The following is a 24,853-nucleotide window of genomic DNA, read 5'->3' as shown; positions in this document are numbered from 1 at the left end:
TACCACAAGGATGACTCAAGTATGGAACACATTCGTACAGTATTAAAATGTCAACGACAAAGTCAGTTGATCAGATGAAAATGCTGGCCCACAGATGGCTCCAACTTCATCCTGTTCCGTACTTGCATGTTTCATAACAATAAAAATGCTTTCAAATGAGCTGATGTAGGTAACAGCTCTTAGCTTGTCAATAAAGTTAGGAATCCTGTAAACAGCTTGTCAGTAAAGCTAGGGATCCTTAACCTAACCTTGTCAAACCCTGTGTAAAAAAAAAAAAAAGAGAGGGTATAGAGAGAGAGAGAGAGAGAGAGAGAGAGAGAGAGAGAGAGAGAGAGAGAGAGAGAGAGAGAGAGAGAGAGATAGTGAACTAGCTCCCTAAACAACCTTGACAGTAGAAAGAGAAAGTGAGCAAGGTTGAGCTAGCCTCGCTCATTGTAGGAAAAATTTACTGTGTTGCTCACACAGTGTGTGTGTTGCATGTGTTGCATACACACCTGTGTTGCCTGTGTTGCATACACACCTGTGTTGTATGTGTTACATACACACCTGTGTTGCATGTGTTGCACACAAGTGTGTTGTGGAGTATTGTGGTTGTGTTCTAGCTCTTGGAACACCAGGTCTGACTGTGTTAGACTAGGCCATATGGCCAACTAAGCCTATGCAATTGCTAGGCCTAGTGTGGACAGGTGTCCTCAGCGTTGAAATACATAGTCCATGGAACGGCTGGGGTTTGAACCCATGCCCTGAAAAAAAAAGCAAATTTCACAATCCATTTCGTGATTTGTTCGAAATCATGTTATTGCTAGGCCATATGTCTATGGAGGCCTATGAATTTGGTAGACCTATTGTGGCCAGGCGTCTTCAGTGTTGTAATAACCCATGGAACGGCTTTGGTTCAAACCACGAAAAGAATATTGCAGATTTCGCAGGTTGTGTGATTTTTTATTGCTGTTGTGTTATATGGCTGACTAGGCCTATGCAGCTTCCAGGCCTAGCTGCAGATAGGAGTCTTCAGTGTTTAAATAAGCCATGGAATGGCTTTGGTTTGAACTATGACAAGAAAATCACAAATTTTCACAGTTCATGTGATTTATATTACAATTGTTATTACTAGGCTATATGGATGACTACGCCTATGTAATTGGTAGATCTAGTGTGGACAGGTGTTCACAGTGTTGAAATAGCCCATGGAAAGATTAGAGTTCGAACCATGACAGAAAAATTGCAAATCTCACAGGTCATTTCATGATTCATTTGCAATCGTGTTGTGGCACCTTCGTGAGTGCTGCGTGTTGCCTTGCAAGAGGAAACCATGACCAGCAGGCCTTGCAAGACTCCCGGCTATTTTCTGCAACACAAGCAAGGCATTATGGAGAGTGTTGCAGAAGTGTTGCAGTGTTGCAAGGGTGTTCCAACACACTATTTCAATTATGTCAAGTTAATATTATGGATTGTGTTATTTTGTGTGAGTACAATAGGCCTATATTATTGTAATAGGCCTATATTATTATAATACTCTATTTGTACAGGTGCTCCTTGACTTACAGTAGTCAAAAATATCGTATTTTTTATTTACGATAATTTTGATTTACGAGAATTACAGTGTACAGAATGTACACTGCAGCCACACCATTGTAAAGTTGAAATATTGTAAGTTGAACCATTGTAAGTTAAGGACTGCCTCTATGTTGAATTGAGTACTGATTATTCCTTAGCCATGTTGCAACATATTTTTGTTGCATTTTGCAACCTAATTTCAATTTTATGTACCATTGTGCACCTCTGATCTCATTTTCCATTAATTGTGTTCTATTTTCTGGCAGATTATCTTTTTTTCTACTATATTGGACCTCTACTATCAATTTCTGCTAATAGTCCTCTATTTTCTGACAGGCATATGGCCAGCTGGAATTTCTGAAGATGAATGGTAGTGGAGATGGGGGGCATCGACTCCCCGGAGACTCGCTGTCCGATTACGGTGACGGACAGGTAGCCGAAGTGGCTTTCTCCAATCTCTATCCGGCCGTCATCGAGTGCTTCCTCATTATCCTGTGTGGGTAAGTGCCACACGCTACTGAGATGCTACAGAAACATGCAAGGCAACATTTCAGTCCATTTTGGACTATTAACTAGCTGCTAGCAACTAGTTTAGGGTCCTGGTGGGAGCAAAATGTCCCAGCATGTTTCTCTCTCCTGTGTGCGAGTTATACGTGTACTGTTCCAGTCATGATATTGTCAGTTTGTGTCTATAATAATTTGTATTTATAATAATTTGTATTATAATAATTTATAATAAATTCTGCTGGGTTTGGTGCTTAGTTATAATAATAATAATAATAATAATAATAATAATAATAATAATAATAATAATAATAATAATAATTGAGCACTTTATGACCCTTGTGGGTTTATTGCTATCATAATAATAATAATAATAATAATAATAATAATAATAATAATAATAATAATAATAATAATAATCATCATCATCATTCTTACAGGTATGTGGCTGGGCGCTGCAATTTAATATCACAGACGGAGTCTAAAGGCCTAAATACTTTCGTAGGCACGTTCTCGCTTCCCTCACTAATATTCGTGTCTATGGCACATTTGGATTTCAGGTAAATAGGCTTATAAATAGGCTAGGTTAATGTATTTGTTGAGGGGTTGTGTCTGAAAAGGATCTGTCTGGTATGGGCCAGTAGACTTACTGTTGCATTTCTCTTTATTGTGGCTGGACTTGAGTCCTGGAGGTCTAAAGTACAGTGCCTATACTCTGAAGGATGAATGAGGATGTTACAGTTTTGTACTCCTGATTTACAGCAACAGAGCTAGGCCTAAAAAAAAATGCAAATATGGTACACACATTATTTGCCTTAAAATATTTCATCGTTAGCTTACAGTGAGTGGTGAATATTGTAGCAAGTCTGAATACAAAAAGAATGGCTAGAATTGAAAACTGCTGTATTAGCGGAGTGCTGTAAAGTGAAGTGCTGTAAAGCAAAGTGCTTTAAAGTGAAGCACTGTGAAGCGAGGTGCTGTAAAGCAAAGCACTGTAAAGCAAAGTGCTGTAAAGTGAAGTGCTGTAAAGCAAAGTGCTTTAAAGTGAAGCACTGTCAAGTGAGGTGCTGTAAAGCAAAGCACTGTAAAGCAAAGTGCTGTAAAGTGAAGTGCTGTAAAGCTGAGTGCTGTAAAGCAAAGTGCTGTAAAACAAAGCACTGTAAAGCGAAGCTTTGTTAAGCAAATCGCTATAAAGTAAAGCACTGTAAAGCCGGCCTTTCTGTACACCTAAATAAGTTAATTTTAACAACATGGTAAATTCGTGTTCCTAATTTGTGTATTCTCTCCAGCTCGGTTAATTGGATGTTCCTCTTAGCCATCTGCATTTCAAAAGCCTGTGTGTTCTTCCTGGTGATCCTGGTGACCCTAATGGTGTACCGGCCAGTCGATTTCGGCAAGGCCGGCCTGTTCGCAATCTTCTGTACCCAGAGTAATGACTTCGCTCTGGGGTACCCCATAAGTGAGTATTTGAGTCATTTTGTGAAGAATTCGTGTGTATGAATGCAGTATATGCGTGGTCCTTGACCTAGTATGTGATTACGTTGTGACAAACGCATTGTAAGTTGGAAATGTCATAAGTTGAAAATATTGTAAGTTAAAAATATAAGTCACATATGATATGCTAAATCAGTAAGTCAATAAATAACTATTGTAAGTGAATAAGTCAATAAATAAATAATTACTGTAAGTAAATACCAGTATTGAAAAGTCAGTAAATGAATACAAGTTAGGGACGTACTGCCTTCATGCTGGGTAATTATCTCCAAAGTAATTGTTGCTGCACCATTGTGTAGTTGAAATATTGTAACTTGAACCTTTTTTTTTTTTTTTTTTCTTCAACAAGTCAACCGTCTCCCACCGAGGCAGGGTGACCCAATAAAGAAAGAAAATCCACAAAAAGAAAATACTTTCATCATCATTCAATACTTTCACCACACTCACACATTATCACTGTTTTTGCAGAGGTGCTCAGAACACAACAGTTTAGCAGCATATACGTATAGATACACAACATATCCCTCCAAACTGCCAATATCCCAACCCCCTCCTTTAAAGTGCAGGTTAATCATAGAATTGATGAAGGAAAAAAGGTGAGTGGTGGGTTGAGGTATATGTGGAGTCAAAAAACGTTATCTATGGAGGCAAAGAAGGGAATGTATGAAAGTATAGTAGTACCAACACTCTTATATGGGTGTGAAGCTTGGGTGGTAAATGCAGCAGCGAGGAGACGGTTGGAGGCAGTGGAGATGTCCTGTTTAAGGGCATTGTGTGGTGTAAATATTATGCAGAAAATTCGGAGTGTGGAAATTAGGAAAAGGTGTGGAGTTAATCAAAGTATTAGTCAGAGGGCAGAAGAGGGGTTGTTGAGGTGGTTTGGTCATTTAGAGAGAATGGATCAAAGTAAAATGACATGGAAAGCATATAAATCTATAGGGGAAGGAAGGCGGGGTAAGGGTCACCCTCGAAAGGGTTGGAGAGAGGGGGTAAAGGAGGTTTTGTGGGCGAGGGGCTTGGACTTCCTACAAGTGTGTGTGAGCGTGTTAGATAGGAGTGAATGGAGAAGAATGATACTTGGGACCTGACGATCTGTTGGAGTGTGAGCAGGGTAATATTTAGTGAAGGGATTCAGTATGTAGGAAAGAGGGAAATTTTTTCCCAGTAAAAGTAGGCCTTAGACAAGGATGTTGTGATGTCACCGTGGTTGTTTAATATATTCATAGATGGGGTTGTAAGAGAAGTAAATGTGAGGGTCTTGGCAAGAGGCGTGGAGTTAAAAGATAAAGAATCACACACAAAGTGGGAGTTGTCACAGCTGCTCTTTGCTGATGACACTGTGCTCTTGGGAGATTCTGAAGAGAAGTTGCAGAGATTGGTGGATGAATTTGGTAGGGTGTGCAAAAGAAGAAAATTAAAGGTGAATACAGGAAAGAGTAAGGTTATGAGGATAACAAAAATATTAGGTGATGGAAGATTGTATATCAGATTGGAGGGAGAGAGTATGGAGGAGGTGAACGTATTCAGATATTTGGGAGTGGACGTGTCAGCGGATGGGTCTATGAAAGATGAGGTGAATCATAGAATTGATGAGGGAAAAAGAGTGAGTGGTGCACTTAGGAGTCTGTGGAGACGGAGAACTTTGTCCTTGGAGGCAAAGAGGGGAATGTATGAGAGTATAGTTTTACCAACGCTCTTATATGGGTGTGAAACGTGGGTGATGAATGTTGCAGCGAGGAGAAGGCTGGAGGCAGTGGAGATGTCATGTCTGAGGGCAATGTGTGGTGTGAATATAATGCAGAGAATTCGTAGTTTGGAAGTTAGGAGGAGGTGCGGGATTACCAAAACTGTTGTCCAGAGGGCTGAGGAAGGGTTGTTGAGGTGGTTCGGACATGTAGAGAGAATGGAGCGAAACAGAATGACTTCAAGAGTGTATCAGTCTGTAGTGGAAGGAAGGCGGGGTAGGGGTCGGCCTAGGAAAGGTTGGAGGGAGGGGGTAAAGGAGGTTTTGTGTGTGAGGGGCTTGGACTTCCAGCAGGCATGCATGAGCGTGTTTGATAGGAGTGAATGGAGACAAATGGTTTTTAATACTTGACGTGCTGTTGGAGTGTGAGCAAAGTAACATTTATGAAGGGATTCAGGGAAACCGGCAGGCCGGACTTGAGTCCTGGAGATGGGAAGTACAGTGCCTGCACTCTGAAGGAGGGGTGTTAATGTTGCAGTTTAAAAACTGTAGTGTAAAGCACCCTTCTGGCAAGACAGTGATGGAGTGAATGATGGTGAAAGTTTTTCTTTTTCGGGCCACCCTGCCTTGGTGGGAATCGGCCAGTGTGATAATAAAAAAAAAATAAAAAAATTCAGGGAAACCGGTTATTTTCATATAGTCGGACTTGAGTCCTGGAAATGGGAAGTTGAACCATTGTAAAGTTGAAATATTGTAAGTTGGACCATTGTAAAGTTGAAATATTGTAAGTTGGACCATTGTAAAGTTGAAATATTGTAAGTTGAACCATTGTAAAGTTGAAATATTGTAAGTTGAACCATTGTAAAGTTGAAATATTGTAAGTTGAACCATTGTAAAGTTGAAATATTGTAAGTTGAACCATTGTAAAGTTGAAATATTGTAAGTTGAACCCTAGGGTGAGTTGAGAACCACCTGTACATGAATAAACAGAGGCTAGACAAGAGACTCAAACTGTGGCCCCAAAAGTAACAGGTCTGTCCTTCACTTTATTCACTGACAGTCATTAATTACAATTTAATCTGAGTTGACTGTACTCACCTAGTTGTGGTTGCAGGGGTCAAGTCACAGCTCCTGGCCCTGCCTCTTCACTGGTCGCTACTAGACGGTGTACATACAACTGTGACTGGGCAGTTCCTGGCTAGTCACAGTATTGTTTTTTGCTAACAATCACTTGTTCGAGGATGCATTAATGTATGTATACATTAATGTACCAGCTGTATCCCACCGAGGACAGTAATATGCACTAAAATTCACTTTAATTTGCATTTGTATTTCATGGGGAAGTGGAACAGAATTCTTCCTCAATAAGCCATGCTTGTCGTAAGAGGCGACTAAAATGCCTTGAGGAAAAGGCTAGTAACCCCTTCTCCTGTATATATTACTAAATGTAAAAGGAGAAACTTTCGTTTTTCCTTTTGGGCCGCCCCCACCTCGGTGGGATACGGCAGGTGTGTTGAAAGAAGAAAGAATAATCGGCTTGGTACGTGATAATTATTTCATTATTTCTCTTACAGTTGCAGCACTGTACGGCAAGACTCACCCGGAGTTTGCACTGTATTTGTACCTGGTTGCGCCCATCTCCCTCGTTCTCCTCAACCCTATTGGCTTCATCCTCATGGAGGTACGTCACTATTAGCTTACTTGTACATTCTTCAGATTTATTCAGATTGAAATTTCATTTCTTTGTATAGAATATATAGTACACTAGTATCCCCCATATCCACAGGGGATGCTTTCCAAGACCTGCCAGGGATACCCGAAACCCTGGATAGTAGTGAAGAATATTTATGTCATTTTTGGTTTACATAGCTATGATAAAGTATAACTGATAAATCACACACAATAAGTGGAGAATTATCAGTTTTTCACTGATTGGAAGAATGTCACAACTTCTCTTAGACTTTGAACAACTCTCACCATCACTACTTTTGTCCCCTGTCATTATTATTAAACAAAATTAAGGCTTATTTTCAGGCTACAGTAAACTGTGGATAATTGAAACCCCGGATACCAGACCCACAGATACGAGGGTTCTACTGTACACATAATACAGTCTCTCCTCACTTGACGACAGAGTTCTGTTTCTAGGAGTATGTCAGTAAGCAAATTGGTGGTTCAACGAGGATCCACCCTTACTGATATTTCCAGGTTACTGTACTGCTAGTGGGTTTGTGTCATCCATCTTCACATATTGTTTTAATGTCACCTTTGCACCATATATGATCCTTCTTTCAACACACCGGCCGTATCCCACCGAGGCGGGGTGGCCCAAAAGGAAAAATGAAAGTTACCATATATAATATGTTTGGTATATTAAAAACAGAAGTAAGCATTAAAAAAAATAATAAGTCGTAAGTCTGAGCGGTCGTTAAGTGAGGAGTGCCTTTATACATGTAGTATACATGTTATAAAGTACAGCCTCACCTCACTTAGCGACGTACTCATTTACCGACCACTTCATTCATTCATTAGAGGTTCGCCGGTACTTCCGGCCCGGGTCTTCTCCATATGGTGACCCGGCTGACCAACCACTTGGACTTATGACCGCTGTCCAACTAGTATGCAAACCTAAGTAATGTATATAAGTAATTAAGTAAGTAAGCTGAATATCTCCGTTCTGTTTATTACAATATACAGTACACTATAAGCATTTAAAAATATACTAAAAATGTTATAAAAGATAGAAAGGTGACATTAAAACAATATCAAATATAGCTGACACAAACCCACTACCATCATAGTATGTTCCTCACTTAACAGGGGCTCTGGTGGCCTGGTGGTTAACGCTCTCGCTTCACACGGTGAGGGCCTGGGTTCGATTCCCAGCCAGAGTAGAAACATTGGACGTGTTTCTTTCCACCTGTTGTCTATGTTCCCCATCAGTAAAATGGGTACCTGGGTGTTAGTCGACTGGTGTGGGTCGCATCCTGGGACACTGACCTAAGGAGGCCTGGTCACAGACCGGGCCGCGGGGGCGTTGACCCCCGGAACTCTCTCCAGATAAACTCCAGATAACGATCAGTTCGCTTACCAACCTACTCTTAGAAATGGAACCCCCATCGTTAAGTGTGGAGAGGCTGTATTCATAAGCACATAAATAGCCACTAACAGACTAATCCTCCATTATTATAGTAATATCTTCTTTCCCAAACACACGTCTCTTGCATAACTTCCCATACATTTCCTTTCCTTATTATTCTAATTTAGAAAATGTAGTGCATTCAGTCTTTAGAATACTGAACATGTCCACTAATGACCCACATGAGGACAAACTCAGAAGATTAAGTTAGGTGTCCCACAGAGTGGTATCTTCGGTCTTCTTCCATTTCAGTGACTGAATGATGACAAGTATTATAAACTAGTATATAGGTATAAATGGTAGTGTAAGCATTAGGATGAGTCTGCCTGAAATACTCAGGCATGTTAGTGATTTTCTTTGTGCTTAACAATTTATAGAATGTAAATTACACATGTAACCTTTGCAAAGAAATAAAAATTGAATAGAATTGAACAAATAACCAGCACACAGCAGATTAAGATAAAAATTCTTTATCTCAGCATGATACAATGTTTGTACAAAGGTGAATGACATTTGGGTGAATGTGCAGGAAGCCCCGTAATATGCAGAGCATTTCCTGCAGACTTGTGACTAACTCAGTAATAATAATACTAGTAATACAGTGGACCGCCGCTTTATGATCAGCTCCCAATGCGACCAATTATGAAAGTGTATTTATGTAAGTGCGTTTGTACGTGGTATAAACCTTGGTAATAAATACCGACAAGTTGGTTTAGAAAGACACGTAAGCAAACACTATAACATATTTATTAGAAAACGTTTCGGTCCTGGGACCTTGATCACTTCTAACATACAGAGGTAGAAAGACATTATATATATAGGCGGAGAGTGAGATGTGACGCACGTGACCTGAGGAATGTCATAAGAACATAAGAATGTACGTGTATGTTTGGGGGTCTGAAATGGACTAATCTAATTCACAATATTCCTTATGGGAACAAATTCAGTCAGTACTGGCACCTGAACATACTTCTGGAATGAAATAATATCGTAAACCGGGGGTCCACTGTATCTTGATTTCTGCTAGGTAGTAGGTTGGTAGACAACCACTCAGGGAGGTACTACCATCCTGTGGTAGTAGGTTGGTAGACAACCACTCAGGGAGGTACTACCATCCTGTGGTAGTAGGTTGGTAGACAACCACTCAGGGAGGTACTACCGTCCTGTGGTAGTAGGTTGGTAGACAACAACCACCCAGGAAGGTACTACCATCCTGTGGTAGTAGGTTGGTAGACAACAACCACCCAGGGAGGTACTACCATCCTGTGGTAGTAGGTTGGTAGACAACCACTCAGGGAGGTACTACCATCCTGTGGTAGTAGGTTGGTAGACAACCACTCAGGGAGGTACTACCGTCCTGTGGTAGTAGGTTGGTAGACAACAACCACCCAGGAAGGTACTACCATCCTGTGGTAGTAGGTTGGTAGACAACAACCACCCAGGGAGGTACTACCATCCTGTGGTAGTAGGTTGGTAGACAACCACTCAGGGAGGTACTACCATCCTGTGGTAGTAGGTTGGTAGACAACCACTCAGGGAGGTACTACCATCCTGTGGTAGTAGGTTGGTAGACAGCAATCACTCAGGGAGGTACTACCATCCTGTGGTAGTAGGTTGGTAGACAGCAATCACTCAGGGAGGTACTACCATCCTGTGGTAGTAGGTTGGTAGACAGCAATCACTCAAAGAGGTACTACCATCCTGTGGTAGTAGGTTGGTAGACAGCAATCACTCAGGGAGGTACTACCATCCTGTGGTAGTAGGTTGGTAGACATAAACCACCCAGGGAGGTAATACCGTCCTGTGGTAGTAGGTTGGTAGACAGCAATCACTCAGGGAGGTACTACCATCCTGTGGTAGTAGGTTGGTAGACATAAACCACCCAGGGAGGTAATACTGTCCTGTGGTAGTAGGTTGGTAGACAACAACCACCCAGGGAGGTACTACCATCCTGTGGTAGTAGGTTGGTAGACAACAACCACCCAGGGAGGTACTACCATCCTGTGGTAGTAGGTTGGTAGACAACAACCACCCAGGGAGGTACTCCTGTCCTGTGGTAGTAGGTTGGTAGACAACAACCACCCAGGGAGGTACTACCATCCTGTGGTAGTAGGTTGGTAGACAGCAACCACCCAGGGAGGTACTACAATCCTGTGGTAGTAGGTTGGTAGACAACAACCACCCAGGGAGGTACTACCATCCTGTGGTAGTAGGTTGGTAGACAACAACCACCCAGGGAGGTACTCCTGTCCTGTGGTAGTAGGTTGGTAGACAACAACCACCCAGGGAGGTACTACCATCCTGTGGTAGTAGGTTGGTAGACAGCAACCACCCAGGGAGGTACTACAATCCTGTGGTAGTAGGTTGGTAGACAACAACCACCCAGGGAGGTACAACCATCCTGTCGTAGTAGGTTGGTAGACAGCAACCACCCAGGGAGGTACTACCATCCTGTGGTAGTAGATTGGTAGACAACAACCACCCAGGGAGGTACTACCGTCCTGTGGTAGTAGGTTGGTAGACAACAACCACCCAGGGAGGTACTACCATCCTGTGGTAGTAGGTTGGTAGACAGCAACCACCCAGGGAGGCACTACCATCCTGTGGTAGTAGGTTGGTAGACAACAACCACCCAGGGAGGTACTACCATCCTGTGGTAGTAGGTTGGTAGACAGCAACCACCCAGGGAAGTACTACCATCCTGTGGTAGTAGGTTGGTAGACAACAACCACCCAGGGAGGTACTACCATCCTGTCGTAGTAGGTTGGTAAACGGCAACCACCCAGGGAGGTACTACCATCCTGTGGTAGTAGATTGGTAGACAACAACCACCCAGGGAGGTACTACCGTCCTGTGGTAGTAGGTTGGTAGACAACAACCACCCAGGGAGGTACTACCATCCTGTGGTAGTAGGTTGGTAGACAGCATCCACCCAGGGAGGCACTACCATCCTGTGGTAGTAGGTTGGTAGACAACCACCCAGGGAGGTACTACCATCCTGTGGTAGTAGGTTGGTAGACAGCAACCACCCAGGGAGGTACTACCATCCTGTGGTAGTAGGTTGGTAGACAACAACCACCCAGGGAGGTATTACCATCCTGTGGTAGTAGGTTGGTAGACAAAAACCACCCAGGGAGGTACTACTGTCCTCTGGTAGTAGGTTGGTAGACAACAACCACCCAGGGAGGTACTACTATCCTGTGGTAGTAGGTTGGTAGACAACAACCACCCAGGAAGGTACTACCATCCTGTGGTAGTAGGTTGGTTGACAGCAACCACCCAGGGAGGTACTACCATCCTGTGATAGTAGGTTGGTATACAACAACCACCCAGAGAGGTACTACCATCCTGTGGTAGTAGGTTGGTAGACAACAACCACCCAGGGAGGTACTACCATCCTGTGGTAGTAGGTTGGTAGACAACAACCACCCAGGGAGGTATTACTGTCCTGTGGTAGTAGGTTGGTAGACAACAACCACCCAGGGAGGTACTACCATCCTGTGGTAGTAGGTTGGTAGACAACCACCCAGGGAGGTACTACCATCCTGTGGTAGTAGGTTGGTAGACAACCACCCAGGGAGGTACTACCATCCTGTGGTAGTTGGTTGGTAGACAACCACCCAGGGAGGTACTACCATCCTGTGGTAGTAGGTTGGTAGACAACAACCACCCAGGGAGGTACTACCATCCTGTGGTAGTAGGTTGGTAGACAGCAACCACCCAGGGAGGTACTACCATCCTGTGGTAGTAGGTTGGGAGACAACAACCACCCAGGGAGGTACTACCATCCTGTGGTAGTAGGTTGGTAGACAACAACCACCCAGGGAGGTACTACCATCGTGTGGTAGTAGGTTGGTAGACAACAACCACCCAGGGAGGTACTACCATCCTGTGGTAGGTTGGTAGACAGCAACCACCCAGGGAGGTACTACCATCCTGTTATAGTAGGTTGCTAGACAACAACCACCCAGGGAGGTACTACCGTCCTGTGGTAGTAGGTTGGTAGACAACAACCACCCAAGGAGGTAGTACCATCCTGTGGTAGTAGGTTGGCAGACAACAACCACCCAGGGAGGTACTACTGTCCTGTGGTAGTAGGTTGGTAGACAACAACCACCCAGGGAGGTAGTACCATCCTGTGGTAGTAGGTTGGTAGACAACAACCACCCAGGGAGGTACTACCATCCTGTGGTAGTAGGTTGGTAGACAACCACCCAGGGAGGTAGTACCATCTTGTGGTAGGTTGGTAGACAACAACCACCCAGGGAGGTAGTACCATCCTGTGGTAGTAGGTTGGTAGACAACCACCCAGGGAGGTACTACCATCCTGTGGTAGTAGGTTGGTAGACAACAACCACCCAGGGAGGTACTACCATCCTGTGGTAGTAGGTTGGTAGACAACCACCCAGGGAGGTACTACCATCCTGTGGTAGTTGGTTGGTAGACAACCACCCAGGGAGGTACTACCATCCTGTGGTAGTAGGTTGGTAGACAACAACCACCCAGGGAGGTACTACCATCCTGTGGTAGTAGGTTGGTAGACAGCAACCACCCAGGGAGGTACTACCATCCTGTGGTAGTAGGTTGGGAGACAACAACCACCCAGGGAGGTACTACCATCCTGTGGTAGTAGGTTGGTAGACAACAACCACCCAGGGAGGTACTACCATCGTGTGGTAGTAGGTTGGTAGACAACAACCACCCAGGGAGGTACTACCATCCTGTGGTAGGTTGGTAGACAGCAACCACCCAGGGAGGTACTACCATCCTGTTATAGTAGGTTGCTAGACAACAACCACCCAGGGAGGTACTACCGTCCTGTGGTAGTAGGTTGGTAGACAACAACCACCCAAGGAGGTAGTACCATCCTGTGGTAGTAGGTTGGCAGACAACAACCACCCAGGGAGGTACTACTGTCCTGTGGTAGTAGGTTGGTAGACAACAACCACCCAGGGAGGTAGTACCATCCTGTGGTAGTAGGTTGGTAGACAACAACCACCCAGGGAGGTACTACCATCCTGTGGTAGTAGGTTGGTAGACAACCACCCAGGGAGGTAGTACCATCTTGTGGTAGGTTGGTAGACAACAACCACCCAGGGAGGTAGTACCATCCTGTGGTAGTAGGTTGGTAGACAACCACCCAGGGAGGTACTACCATCCTGTGGTAGTAGGTTGGTAGACAACAACCACCCAGGGAGGTACTACCATCCTGTGGTAGTAGGTTGGTAGACAACCACCCAGGGAGGTACTACCATCCTGTGGTAGTAGGTTGGTAGACAACAACCACCCAGGGAGGTACTACCGTCCTGTGTTAGTAGGTTGGTAGACAACAACCACCCAGGGAGGTACTATCATCCTGTGGTAGTAGGTTGGTAGACCACAACCACCCAGGGAGGTAATACCATCCTGTGGTAGTAGGTTGGTAGACAACAGCCACCCAGGGAGCTAGTACCATCCTGTGGTAGTAGGTTGGTAGACAACAACCACCCAGGAAGGTGCTACCATCCTGTGGTAGTAGGTTGGTAGACAACCACCCAGGGAGGTACTACCATCCTGTGGTAGTAGGTTGGTAGACAACAACCATCCAGGGAGGTACTATCATCCTGTGGTAGTAGGTTGGTAGACAACAACCACCCAGGGAGGTACTACCATCCTTTGGTAGTAGGTTGGTAGACAGCAACCACCCAGGGAGGCACTACCATCCTGTGGTAGTAGGTTGGTAGACAACCACCCAGGGAGGTACTACCATCCTGTGGTAGTAGGTTGGTAGACAACAACCACCCAGGAAGGTACTACCATCCTGTGGTAGTAGGTTGGTAGACAACAACCACCCAGGGAGGTACTACCATCCTGTGGTAGTAGGTTGGTAGACAACAACCACCCAGGGAGGTACTACCATCCTGTGGTAGTAGGTTGGTAGACAACAACCACCCAGGGAGGTACTACCATCCTGTGGTAGTAGGTTGGTAGACAACCACCACCCAGGGAGGTACTACCATCCTGTGGTAGTAGGTTGGTAGACAACAACCACCCAGGGAGGTACTACCATCCTGTGGTAGTAGGTTGGTAGACAACAACCACCCAGGGAGGTACTACCATCCTGTGGTAGTAGGTTGGTAGACAACAACCACCCAGGGAGGTACTACCATCCTGTGGTAGTAGGTTGGTAGACAACAAACACCCAGGAAGGTACTACCATCCTGTGGTAGTAGGTTGGTAGACAACAACCACCCAGGGAGGTACTACCATCCTGTGGTAGTAGGTTGGTAGACAACAACCACCCAGGGAGGTACTACCATCCTGTGGTAGTAGGTTGGTAGACAACAACCACCCAGGGAGGTACTACCATCCTGTGGTAGTAGGTTGGTAGACAACAACCACCCAGGGAGGTACTACTATCCTGTGGTAGTAGGTTGGTAGACAACAACCACCCAGGGAGGTACTACCATCCTGTGGTAGTAGGTTGGTAGACAACAACCACCCAGGGAGGTAGTACCATCTTGTGGTAGAAGGTTGGTGCACCAACCTACTACCATCCTGTGGTAGTAGGTTGGTGCGTTCAAAGAAGATCTTTATTTCTACAAGTACATATAGAAAGGGGTTTAGTTATAGGTAATACATATTTTAAGAAAAAGAGGATAAATAAGTATACAAGATATGATGTAGGGCGAAATGACAGTAGTTTGTTGGATTATGTATTGGTAGATAAAAGACTGTTGAGTAGACTTCAGGATGTACATGTTTATAGAGGGGCCACAGATATATCAGATCACTTTCTATTTGTAGCTACACTGAGAGTAAAAGGTATATGGGATACAAAGAGAATAGAAGCATCAGGGAAGAGAGAGGTGAAGGTTTATAAACTAAAAGAGGAGGCAGTTAGGGAAAGATATAAACAGCTATTGGAGGATAGATGGGCTAATGAGAACATAGGCAATGGGATCGAAGAGGTATGGGGTAGGTTTAAAAATGTAGTGTTAGAGTGTTCAGCAGAAGTTTGTGGTTACAGGAAAGTGGGTGCGGGAGGGAAGAGGAGCGATTGGTGGAATGATGATGTGAAGAGAGTAGTAAGGGAGAAAAAGTTAGCATATGAGAATTTTTTATAAAGTAGAAGTGATGCAAGGAGGGAAGAGTATAGGGAGAAAAAGAGAGAGGTTAAGAGAGTGGTGAAGCAATGTAAAAAGAGAGCAAATGAGAGAGTGGGTGAGATGTTATCAACAAATTTTGTTGAAAATAAGAAAAAGTTTTGGAGTGAGATTAACAAGTTAAGGAAGCCTAGAGAACAAATGGATTTGTCAGTTAAAAATAGGAGAGGAGAGTTATTAAATGGAGAGTTAGATGTATTGCTAAGATGGAGGGAATATTTTGAGGAATTGTTAAATGTTGATGAAGATAGGGAAGCTGTGATTTCGTGTATAGGGCAAGGAGGAATAACATCTTGTAGGAGTGAGGAAGAGCCAGTTGTGAGTGTGGGGGAAGTTCGTGAGGCAGTAGGTAAAATGAAAGGGGGTAAGGCAGCCGGGATTGATGGGATAAAGATAGAAATGTTAAAAGCAGGTGGGGATATAGTTTTGGAGTGGTTGGTGCAATTATTTAATAAATGTATGGAAGAGGGTAAGGTACCTAGGGATTGGCAGAGAGCATGCATAGTTCCTTTGTATAAAGGCAAAGGGGACAAAAGAGAGTGCAAAAATTATAGGGGGATAAGTCTGTTGAGTATACCTGGTAAAGTGTATGGTAGAGTTATTATTGAAAGAATTTAGACTAAGATGGAGAATAGGAAAGCAGATGAACAAGGAGGCCTTAGGAAAGGTAGGGGGTGTGTGGACCAGGTGTTTACAGTGAAACATATAAGTGAACAGTATTTAGATAAGGCTAAAGAGGTCTTTGTGGCATTTATGGATTTGGAAAAGGCGTATGACAGGGTGGATAGGGGGGCAATGTAGCAGATGTTGCAGGTGTATGGTGTAGGAGGTAGGTTACTGAAAGCAGTGAAGAGTTTTTACGAGGATAGTGAGGCTCAAGTTAGAGTATGTAGGAAAGAGGGAAATTATTTCCCAGTAAAAGTAGGCTTTAGACAAGGATGTGTGATGTCACCGTGGTTGTTTAATATATTTATAGATGGGGTTGTAAGAGAAGTAAATGCGAGGGTCTTGGCAAGAGGCGTGGAGTTAAAAGATAAAGAATCACACAAAGTGGGAGTTGTCACAGTTGCTCTTTGCTGATGACACTGTGCTCTTGGGAGATTCTGAAGAGAAGTTGCAGAGATTGGTGCATGAATTTGGTAGGGTGTGCAAAAGAAGAAAATTAAAAGTGAATACAGGAAAGAGTAAGGTTATGAGGATAACAAAAAGATTAGGTGATGAAAGATTGGATATCAGATTGGAGGGAGAGAGTATGGAGGAGGTGAATGTATTCAGATATTTGGGAGTGGACGTGTCAGCGGATGGGTCTATGAAAGATGAGTTGAATCATAGATTTGATGAGGGGAAAAGGGTGAGTGGTGCACTTAGGAGTCTGTGGAGACAAAGAACTTTGTCCTTGGAGGCAAAGATGGGAATGTATGAGAGTATAGTTTTACCAACACTCTTATATGGGTGTGAAGCATGGGTGATGAATGTTGCAGCGAGGAGAAGGCTGGAGGCAGTGGAAATGTCATGTCTGAGGGCAATGTGTGGTGTGAATATAATGCAGAGAATTCGTAGTTTGGAAGTTAGGAGGAGGTGCGGGATTACCAAAACTGTTGTCCAGAGGGCTGAGGAAGGGTTGTTGAGGTGGTTCGGACATGTAGAGAGAATGGAGTGAAACAGAGTGACTTCAAGAGTGTATCAGTATGTAGTGGAAGGAAGGCGGGGTAGGGGTCGGCCTAGGAAAGGTTGGAGGGAGGGGGTAAAGGAGGTTTTGTGCCCGAGGGGCTTGGACTTCCAGCAGGCATGCTTGAGCGTGTTTGATAGAAGTAAATGGAGACAAATGGTTTTTAATACTTGACGTGCTGTTGGAGTGAGAGCAAAGTAACATTTATGAAGGGGTTCAGGGAAACCGGCAGGCCGGACTTGAGTCCTGGAGATGGGAAGTACAGTGCCTGCACTCTGAAGGAGGGGTGTTAATGTTGCAGGTTAAAAACTGTAGTGTAAAGCACCCTTCTGGCAAGACAGTGATGGAGTGAATGATGGTGAAAGTTTTTCTTTTTCAGGCCACCCTGCCTTGGTGGGAATCGGCCAGTGTGATAATAAATAATAAATAACATGTACAAGGTATACAGACCATAGCTGTCACCAACGACATACTATTATATAGAAAGCCCCTTGTTATGAAGAGCATTTCTTGCAAATTAGGTCAATTTTATCCCAGGATGCGACCCACACCAGTCCACCAACACCCAGGTACCTATTTTACTGATGGGAATCAAACCCGGACCCTTACTATGTAAAGCCAGAGCTTTACCTACCAGGCCACGGGCCACCCAAACTTAACATTAATAAGGCAGTGACTAGTTGACTGCTTATACAGTGGACCCCCGCTTTAGGATCAGCTCCCAATGCGACCAAATATGTAAGTGTATTTATGTAAGTGCGTTTGTACGTGTATGTTTGGGGGTCTGAAATGGGCTAATCTAATTCACAATATTCCTTATGGGAACAAATTCGTTCAGTAATGGCACCTGAACATACTTCTGGAATGAAATAATATTGTAAACCGGGGGTCCACTGTATATAGTACCGTGTTTCAAGTGGTTGTAAATTGAAATGTGGAGGTCCGGACATCGAAACGTGGAGATTCTTATATTGAAATGTAGAGATCCTTACATTAAAATACAGATCCGTACAGTGAAATAGAGACCCGAATTTTAAAATGTAGAGATCTGTACGTTAAAATATATAGATCTGAACATTACAGATCCTTCTATGTACCGCAGGTTGGGAAACGACGTAAACATAGCCAAAATGATGGCGATGAAGGCGCCTCATCCTCAAGCGAGGGCAGATGTCGTCTGTGTCTTCAGATTCTTCGAGATGTGCTGCTCAACCCCATAGTACTCATGACCACCCTGGGTATCATGGGTAACTTTATTTTCAATCACAAACTCCCAAACATTTTGGAGGGCGTCTTAAAGGTGCGTAGCCTTATTAATTATTAATCTTAGACAGAAGAGGTTTATTAAGATATTATGAGGATTTACTTTTTGTTTTTTTATCTGTACTCCATTACAGAGTACAAGTACTCCATTACAGAGTACAGGTACTCCATTACAGAGTACAAGTACTCCATTACAGAGTACAAGTACTCCATTACAGAGTACAAGTACTCCATTACAGAGTACAAGTACTCCATTACAGAGTACAAGTACTCCATTACAGAGTACAAGTACTCCATTACAGAGTACAAGTACTCCATTACAGAGTACAAGTACTCCATTACAGAGTACAAGTACTCCATTACAGAGTACAAGTACTCCATTACAGAGTACAAGTACTCCATTACAGAGTACAGGTACTCCATTACAGAGTACAGGTACTCCATTACAGAGTACAAGTACTCCATTACAGAGTACAAGTACTTCATTACAGAGTACAAGTACTCCATTACAGAGTACAAGTACTCCATTACAGAGTACAAGTACTCCATTACAGAGTACAAGTACTCCATTACAGAGTACAAGTACTCCATTACAGAGTACAAGTACTCCATTACAGAGTACAGGTACTCCATTACAGAGTACAAGTACTCCATTACAGAGTACAAGTACTCCATTACAGAGTACAAGTACTCCATTACAGAGTACAAGTACTCCATTACAGAGTACAAGTACTCCATTACAGAGTACAAGTACTCCATTACAGAGTACAAGTACTCCATTACAGAGTACAAGTACTCCATTACAGAGTACAAGTACTTCATTACAGAGTACAAGTACTCCATTACAGAGTACAAGTACTCCATTACAGAGTACAAGTACTCCATTACAGAGTACAAGTACTCCATTACAGAGTACAAGTACTCCATTACAGAGTACAAGTACTCCATTACAGAGTACAAGTACTCCATTACAGAGTACAAGTACTCCATTACAGAGTACAGGTACTCCATTACAGAGTACAGGTACTCCATTATAGAGTACAGGTACTCCATTATAGAGTACAGGTACTCCATTACAGAGTACAGGTACTCCATTACAGAGTACAAGTACTCCATTACAGAGTACAGGTACTCCATTATAGAGTACAAGTACTCCATTATAGAGTACAGGTACTCCATTACAGAGTACAGGTACTCCATTACAGAGTACAAGTACTCTATTACAGAGTACAGGTACTCCATTACAGAGTACAAGTACTCCATTACAGAGTACAGGTACTCCATTATAGAGTACAGGTACTCCATTACAGAGTACAGGTACTCCATTACAGAGTACAAGTAGAGTACAGGTACTCCATTATAGAGTACAGGTACTCCATTACAGAGTACAAGTACTCCATTACAGGGTACAAGTACTCCATTACAGAGTACAGGTACTCCATTATAGAGTACAGGTACTCCATTACAGAGTACAGGTACTCCATTACAGAGTACAAGTACTCCATTACAGAGTACAGGTACTCCATTACAGACAAGTACTCCATTACAGAGTACAAGTACTCCATTACAGAGTACAAGTACTCCATTACAGAGTACAAGTACTCCATTACAGAGTACAAGTACTCCATTACAGAGTACAAGTACTCCATTACAGAGTACAAGTACTCCATTACAGAGTACAGGTACTCCATTACAGAGTACAAGTACTCCATTACAGAGTACAAGTACTTCATTACAGAGTACAAGTACTCCATTACAGAGTACAAGTACTCCATTACAGAGTACAAGTACTCCATTACAGAGTACAAGTACTCCATTACAGAGTACAAGTACTCCATTACAGAGTACAAGTACTCCATTACAGAGTACAAGTACTCCATTACAGAGTACAAGTACTCCATTACAGAGTACAAGTACTCCATTACAGAGTACAGGTACTCCATTATAGAGTACAGGTACTCCATTATAGAGTACAGGTACTCCATTACAGAGTACAGGTACTCCATTACAGAGTACAAGTACTCCATTACAGAGTACAGGTACTCCATTATAGAGTACAAGTACTCCATTATAGAGTACAGGTACTCCATTACAGAGTACAGGTACTCCATTACAGAGTACAAGTACTCCATTACAGAGTACAGGTACTCCATTACAGAGTACAAGTACTCCATTACAGAGTACAGGTACTCCATTATAGAGTACAGGTACTCCATTACAGAGTACAGGTACTCCATTACAGAGTACAAGTACTCCATTACAGAGTACAGGTACTCCATTATAGAGTACAGGTACTCCATTACAGAGTACAGGTACTCCATTACAGAGTACAAGTACTCCATTACAGAGTACAGGTACTCCATTATAGAGTACAGGTACTCCATTACAGAGTACAAGTACTCCATTACAGAGTACAGGTACTCCATTACAGAGTACAGGTACTCCATTATAGAGTACAGGTACTCCATTACAGAGTACAAGTACTCCATTACAGAGTACAGGTACTCCATTATAGAGTACAGGTACTCCATTACAGAGTACAGGTACTCCATTACAGAGTACAAGTACTCCATTACAGAGTACAGGTACTCCATTACAGACAAGTACTCCCTTGCAGAGTACAGGTGGTCCTCAACTTACAATGGTTAGACTTAGGATATTTTAGACTTAGGGTATTTTAGACTTAGGATATTTTAGACTTAGGATATTTTAGACTTAGGGTATTTTAGACTTAGGATATTTTAGACTTAGGATATTTTAGATTTAGGATATTTTAGATTTAGGATATTTTAGATTTAGGATATTTTAGACCTAGGATATTTTAGACTTAGGATTTTTTAGACTTAGGATATTTTAGACTAAGGGTTTTTTAGAATTAGGATTTCTTAGACTTATGATATTTTAGACTTAATATTTCAATATTTTAGATTTACAATATTTTAGACTTATAATACAGTGGACCCCCGCATAACGATCAGCTCCCAATGCAACCAATTATGTAAGTGTATTTATGTAAGTGCATTTGTACGTGTATGTTTGGGGGTCTGAAATGGACTAATCTACTTCACAATATTTCTTATGGGAACAAATTTGGTCAGTACTGGCACCTGAACATACTTCTGGAGTGAAAAAATATCGTTAACCGGGGGTCCACTGTATTTAAAACTTACATTTTTCAACTTACTACATTTTCAACTTACATTTTTCAACTTACTACATTTTCAACTTACATTTTTCAACTTACTACATTTTCAACTTACATTTTTCAACTTACTACATTTTCAACTTACATTTTTCAACTTACTACATTGAAAACTTACATTTTTCAACTTACTACATTTTCAACTTACATTTTTCAACTTACTACATTGACAACTTACATTTTTCAACTTACTACATTTTCAACTTACATTTTTCAACTTACTACATTGACAACTTACATTTTTCAAGTTACGATGGGGGTTCATTGTGACCCCACAGTAAGTTGCTGACCCCCGGTGACCATCTTGTGAAGACACAAGGTCACCACATCAACGATGATAGACCACAGTCCTCTGTTGCAGGTGTTCGGACAGGCTTTTTCCGCAGCGGCCCTATTTCTCCTAGGTCTACGGATGGTCGGCAAGGTCCAAACCCTCCGGGGCTCTGGTCTGGTCATTCCTAGCATCCTCATAGCTACCAAAACGTGAGTGACTCAGGTTATAGATCAGTTACACAATATACAATACTGTATTTCTTCTCTGAAGTATGCAAAATGTAGTGATATGTAATAAAATAGCATAGACATAGGAGCTACACATAGCACCTACACATAACTACACATAGCAACTACACATAGCAACTACACATAGCAACTACACATAGCAACTACACATAGCAACTACACATAGCAACTACACATAGCAACTACACATAGCAACTACACATAGCAACTACACATAGCAACTACACATAGCAACTACACATAGCAACTACACATAGCAACTACACATAGCAACTACACATAGCAACTACACATAGCAACTACACATAGCAACTACACATAGCAACTACACATAGCAACTACACATACCAATTACACATACCACTTACACAAAGGTCAATAATTTAAATCGCGTAAATTTAAAAAATTCAACCAATTCCCAGAATTCATTTTTGGCACAAATTGAGGCCCACCTATATTTATAAATGACTTACAGTAGTCATTCCGCCCTAGGCTGTTCCTTCCATTGACGACACGGTTGATCGTCGGACTTCTTCACCCCGGGAATGACGCCAATGAGACAGCAGACTTCAGTAATTATGGCTTCCTGTACGGCACCTTCCCTACGGCTCCTGGTGTCTTCGTCTTCGCATCGCAATATAATATTGCTGTTGATCTGGTGAGTCCTGGAGGTGGGAAGTACAGTGGCTGTACTCTGGAGGAGTCCTGGAGGTAGGAAGTACAGTGCCTATACTCTGAAGTAGTTCTGGAGGTAAGAAGTACAGTGCCTGTACTCTGAAGGATGAGTGAGGATGTTACAGTTCTTTAGGTGGAAGTACAGTGCTTGTACTCTGAAGGAGTTCTGGAGGTAGGAAGTACAGTGCCTGTACTCTGAAGGAGTCCTGAAGGTAGGATGTACAGTGCCTGTACTCTGAAAAACTCCAAGAGGTAGGAAGTAGTGCCTGTACTCTGAAGGAGTTCTGGAGGTAGGAAGTACAGTGCCTGTACTCTGAAGGAGTCCTGGAGGTGGGAGTACAGTCCTTGTACTCACACCAGCACACTTTAACCAGACAGCAACTTAACGAATGATGGTAAATGTGTTTCCTCTATACTTGAATCACCCTGCCATAGAGGACAATGACCAGATAAAATTTATATATATATACTGTATATTTTTTTTTTTTTTTTTTTTTTCAACAAGTCGGTCGTCTCCCACCGAGGCAGGGTGACCCAAAAAAAGAAAGAAAATCCCCAAAAAGAAAATACTTTCATCATCATTCAACACTTTCACCACACTCACACATTATCACTGCTTTTGCAGAGGTGCTCAGAATATAACAGTTTAGAAGCATATACGTATAGAGATACACAACATATCCCTCCAAACTGCCAATATCCCAAACCCCTCCTTTAAAGTGCAGGCATTGTACTTCCCATTTCCAGGACTCAAGTCCGACTATATGAAAATAACCGGTTTCCCTGAATCCCTTCACTAAATATTACCCTGCTCACACTCCAACAGATCGTCAGGTCCCAAGTATCATTCGTCTCCATTCACTCCTATCTAACACGCTCATGCACGCTTGCTGGAAGTCCAAGCCCCTCACCCACAAAACCTCCTTTACCCCCTCTTTCCAACCCTTTCGAGGACGACCCCTACCCCTCTTTCCTTCCCCTATAGATTTATATGCTTTCCATGTCATTCTACTTTGATCCATTCTCTCTAAATGACCAAACCACCTCAACAACCCCTCTTCTGCCCTCTGACTAATGCTTTTATTAACTCCACACCTTCTCCTAATTTCCACACTCCGAATTTTCTGCATAATATTTACACCACACATTGCCCTTAGACAGGACATCTCCACTGCCTCCAACCGTCTCCTCGCTGCTGCATTTACCACCCAAGCTTCACATCCATATAAGAGTGTTGGTACTACTATACTTTCATACATTCCCTTCTTTGCCTCCATAGATAACGTTTTTTGACTCCACATATACCTCAACGCACCACTCGCCTTTTTTCCCTCATCAATTCTATGATTAACCTCATCCTTCATAAATCCATCCGCCGACACGTCAACTCCCAAGTATCTGAAAACATTCACTTCTTCCATACTCCTCCTCCCCAATTTGATATCCAATTTTTCTTTATCTAAATCATTTGATACCCTCATCACCTTACTCTTTTCTATGTTCACTTTCAACTTTCTACCTTTACACACATTCTCAAACTCATCCACTAACCTTTGCAATTTTTCTTTAGAATCTCCCATAAGCACAGTATCATCAGCAAAAAGTAACTGTGTCAATTCCCATTTTGAATTTGATTCCCCATAATTTAATCCCACCCCTCTCCCGAACACCCTAGCATTTACTTCTTTTACAACCCCATCTATAAATATATTAAACAACCATGGTGACATCACACATCCCTGTCTAAGACCTACTTTTACCGGGAAGTATTCTCCCTCTTTTCTACACACCCTAACCTGAGCCTCACTATCCTCATAAAAGCTCTTTACAGCATTTATTAACTTACCACCTATTCCATATACTTGCAACATCTGCCACATTGCTCCTCTATCCACTCTATCATATGCCTTTTCTAAATCCATAAATGCAATAAAAACTTCCCTACCTTTATCTAAATACTGTTCACATATATGCTTCAATGTAAACACTTGATCTACAC

At 42.6% G+C, this 24,853-nt stretch overlaps 1 protein-coding gene across 5 annotated transcripts in view; it reads left to right on the top strand.

Annotated features, from left to right (window-relative positions):
* The window catches only part of anchor (integral membrane protein GPR155 homolog anchor), a 98,125-nt gene that overhangs the window by 42,521 nt on the left and 30,751 nt on the right, over positions 1–24,853 (top strand). For 4 of the 5 annotated variants that reach the window (XR_011394751.1, XM_053800278.2, XM_053800279.2 and 1 more), the window contains 7 exons: positions 1,894–2,057; positions 2,502–2,621; positions 3,351–3,520; positions 6,814–6,920; positions 18,295–18,492; positions 22,019–22,140; positions 22,672–22,837. Coding sequence is in view for 4 of the 5 variants with exons in the window: in XM_053800278.2 (XP_053656253.1) it covers positions 1,894–2,057; positions 2,502–2,621; positions 3,351–3,520; positions 6,814–6,920; positions 18,295–18,492; positions 22,019–22,140; positions 22,672–22,837 (1,047 nt within the window). In the remaining variant the exon portion in view is untranslated. Of the gene's footprint in view, positions 1–492; positions 1,466–1,893; positions 2,058–2,501; positions 2,622–3,350; positions 3,521–6,813; positions 6,921–18,294; positions 18,493–22,018; positions 22,141–22,671; positions 22,838–24,853 lie in introns of those variants that run through there. The other variant, XM_053800280.2, reaches the window with a different exon arrangement.

Source organism: Cherax quadricarinatus, chromosome 97 (genome assembly GCF_038502225.1).
Source record: "Cherax quadricarinatus isolate ZL_2023a chromosome 97, ASM3850222v1, whole genome shotgun sequence".
Classification (NCBI taxonomy): domain Eukaryota; kingdom Metazoa; phylum Arthropoda; class Malacostraca; order Decapoda; family Parastacidae; genus Cherax; species Cherax quadricarinatus.
Note: the sequence above shows the minus strand (reverse complement) of the source record. Positions and strands in the feature narration are given on the sequence as shown.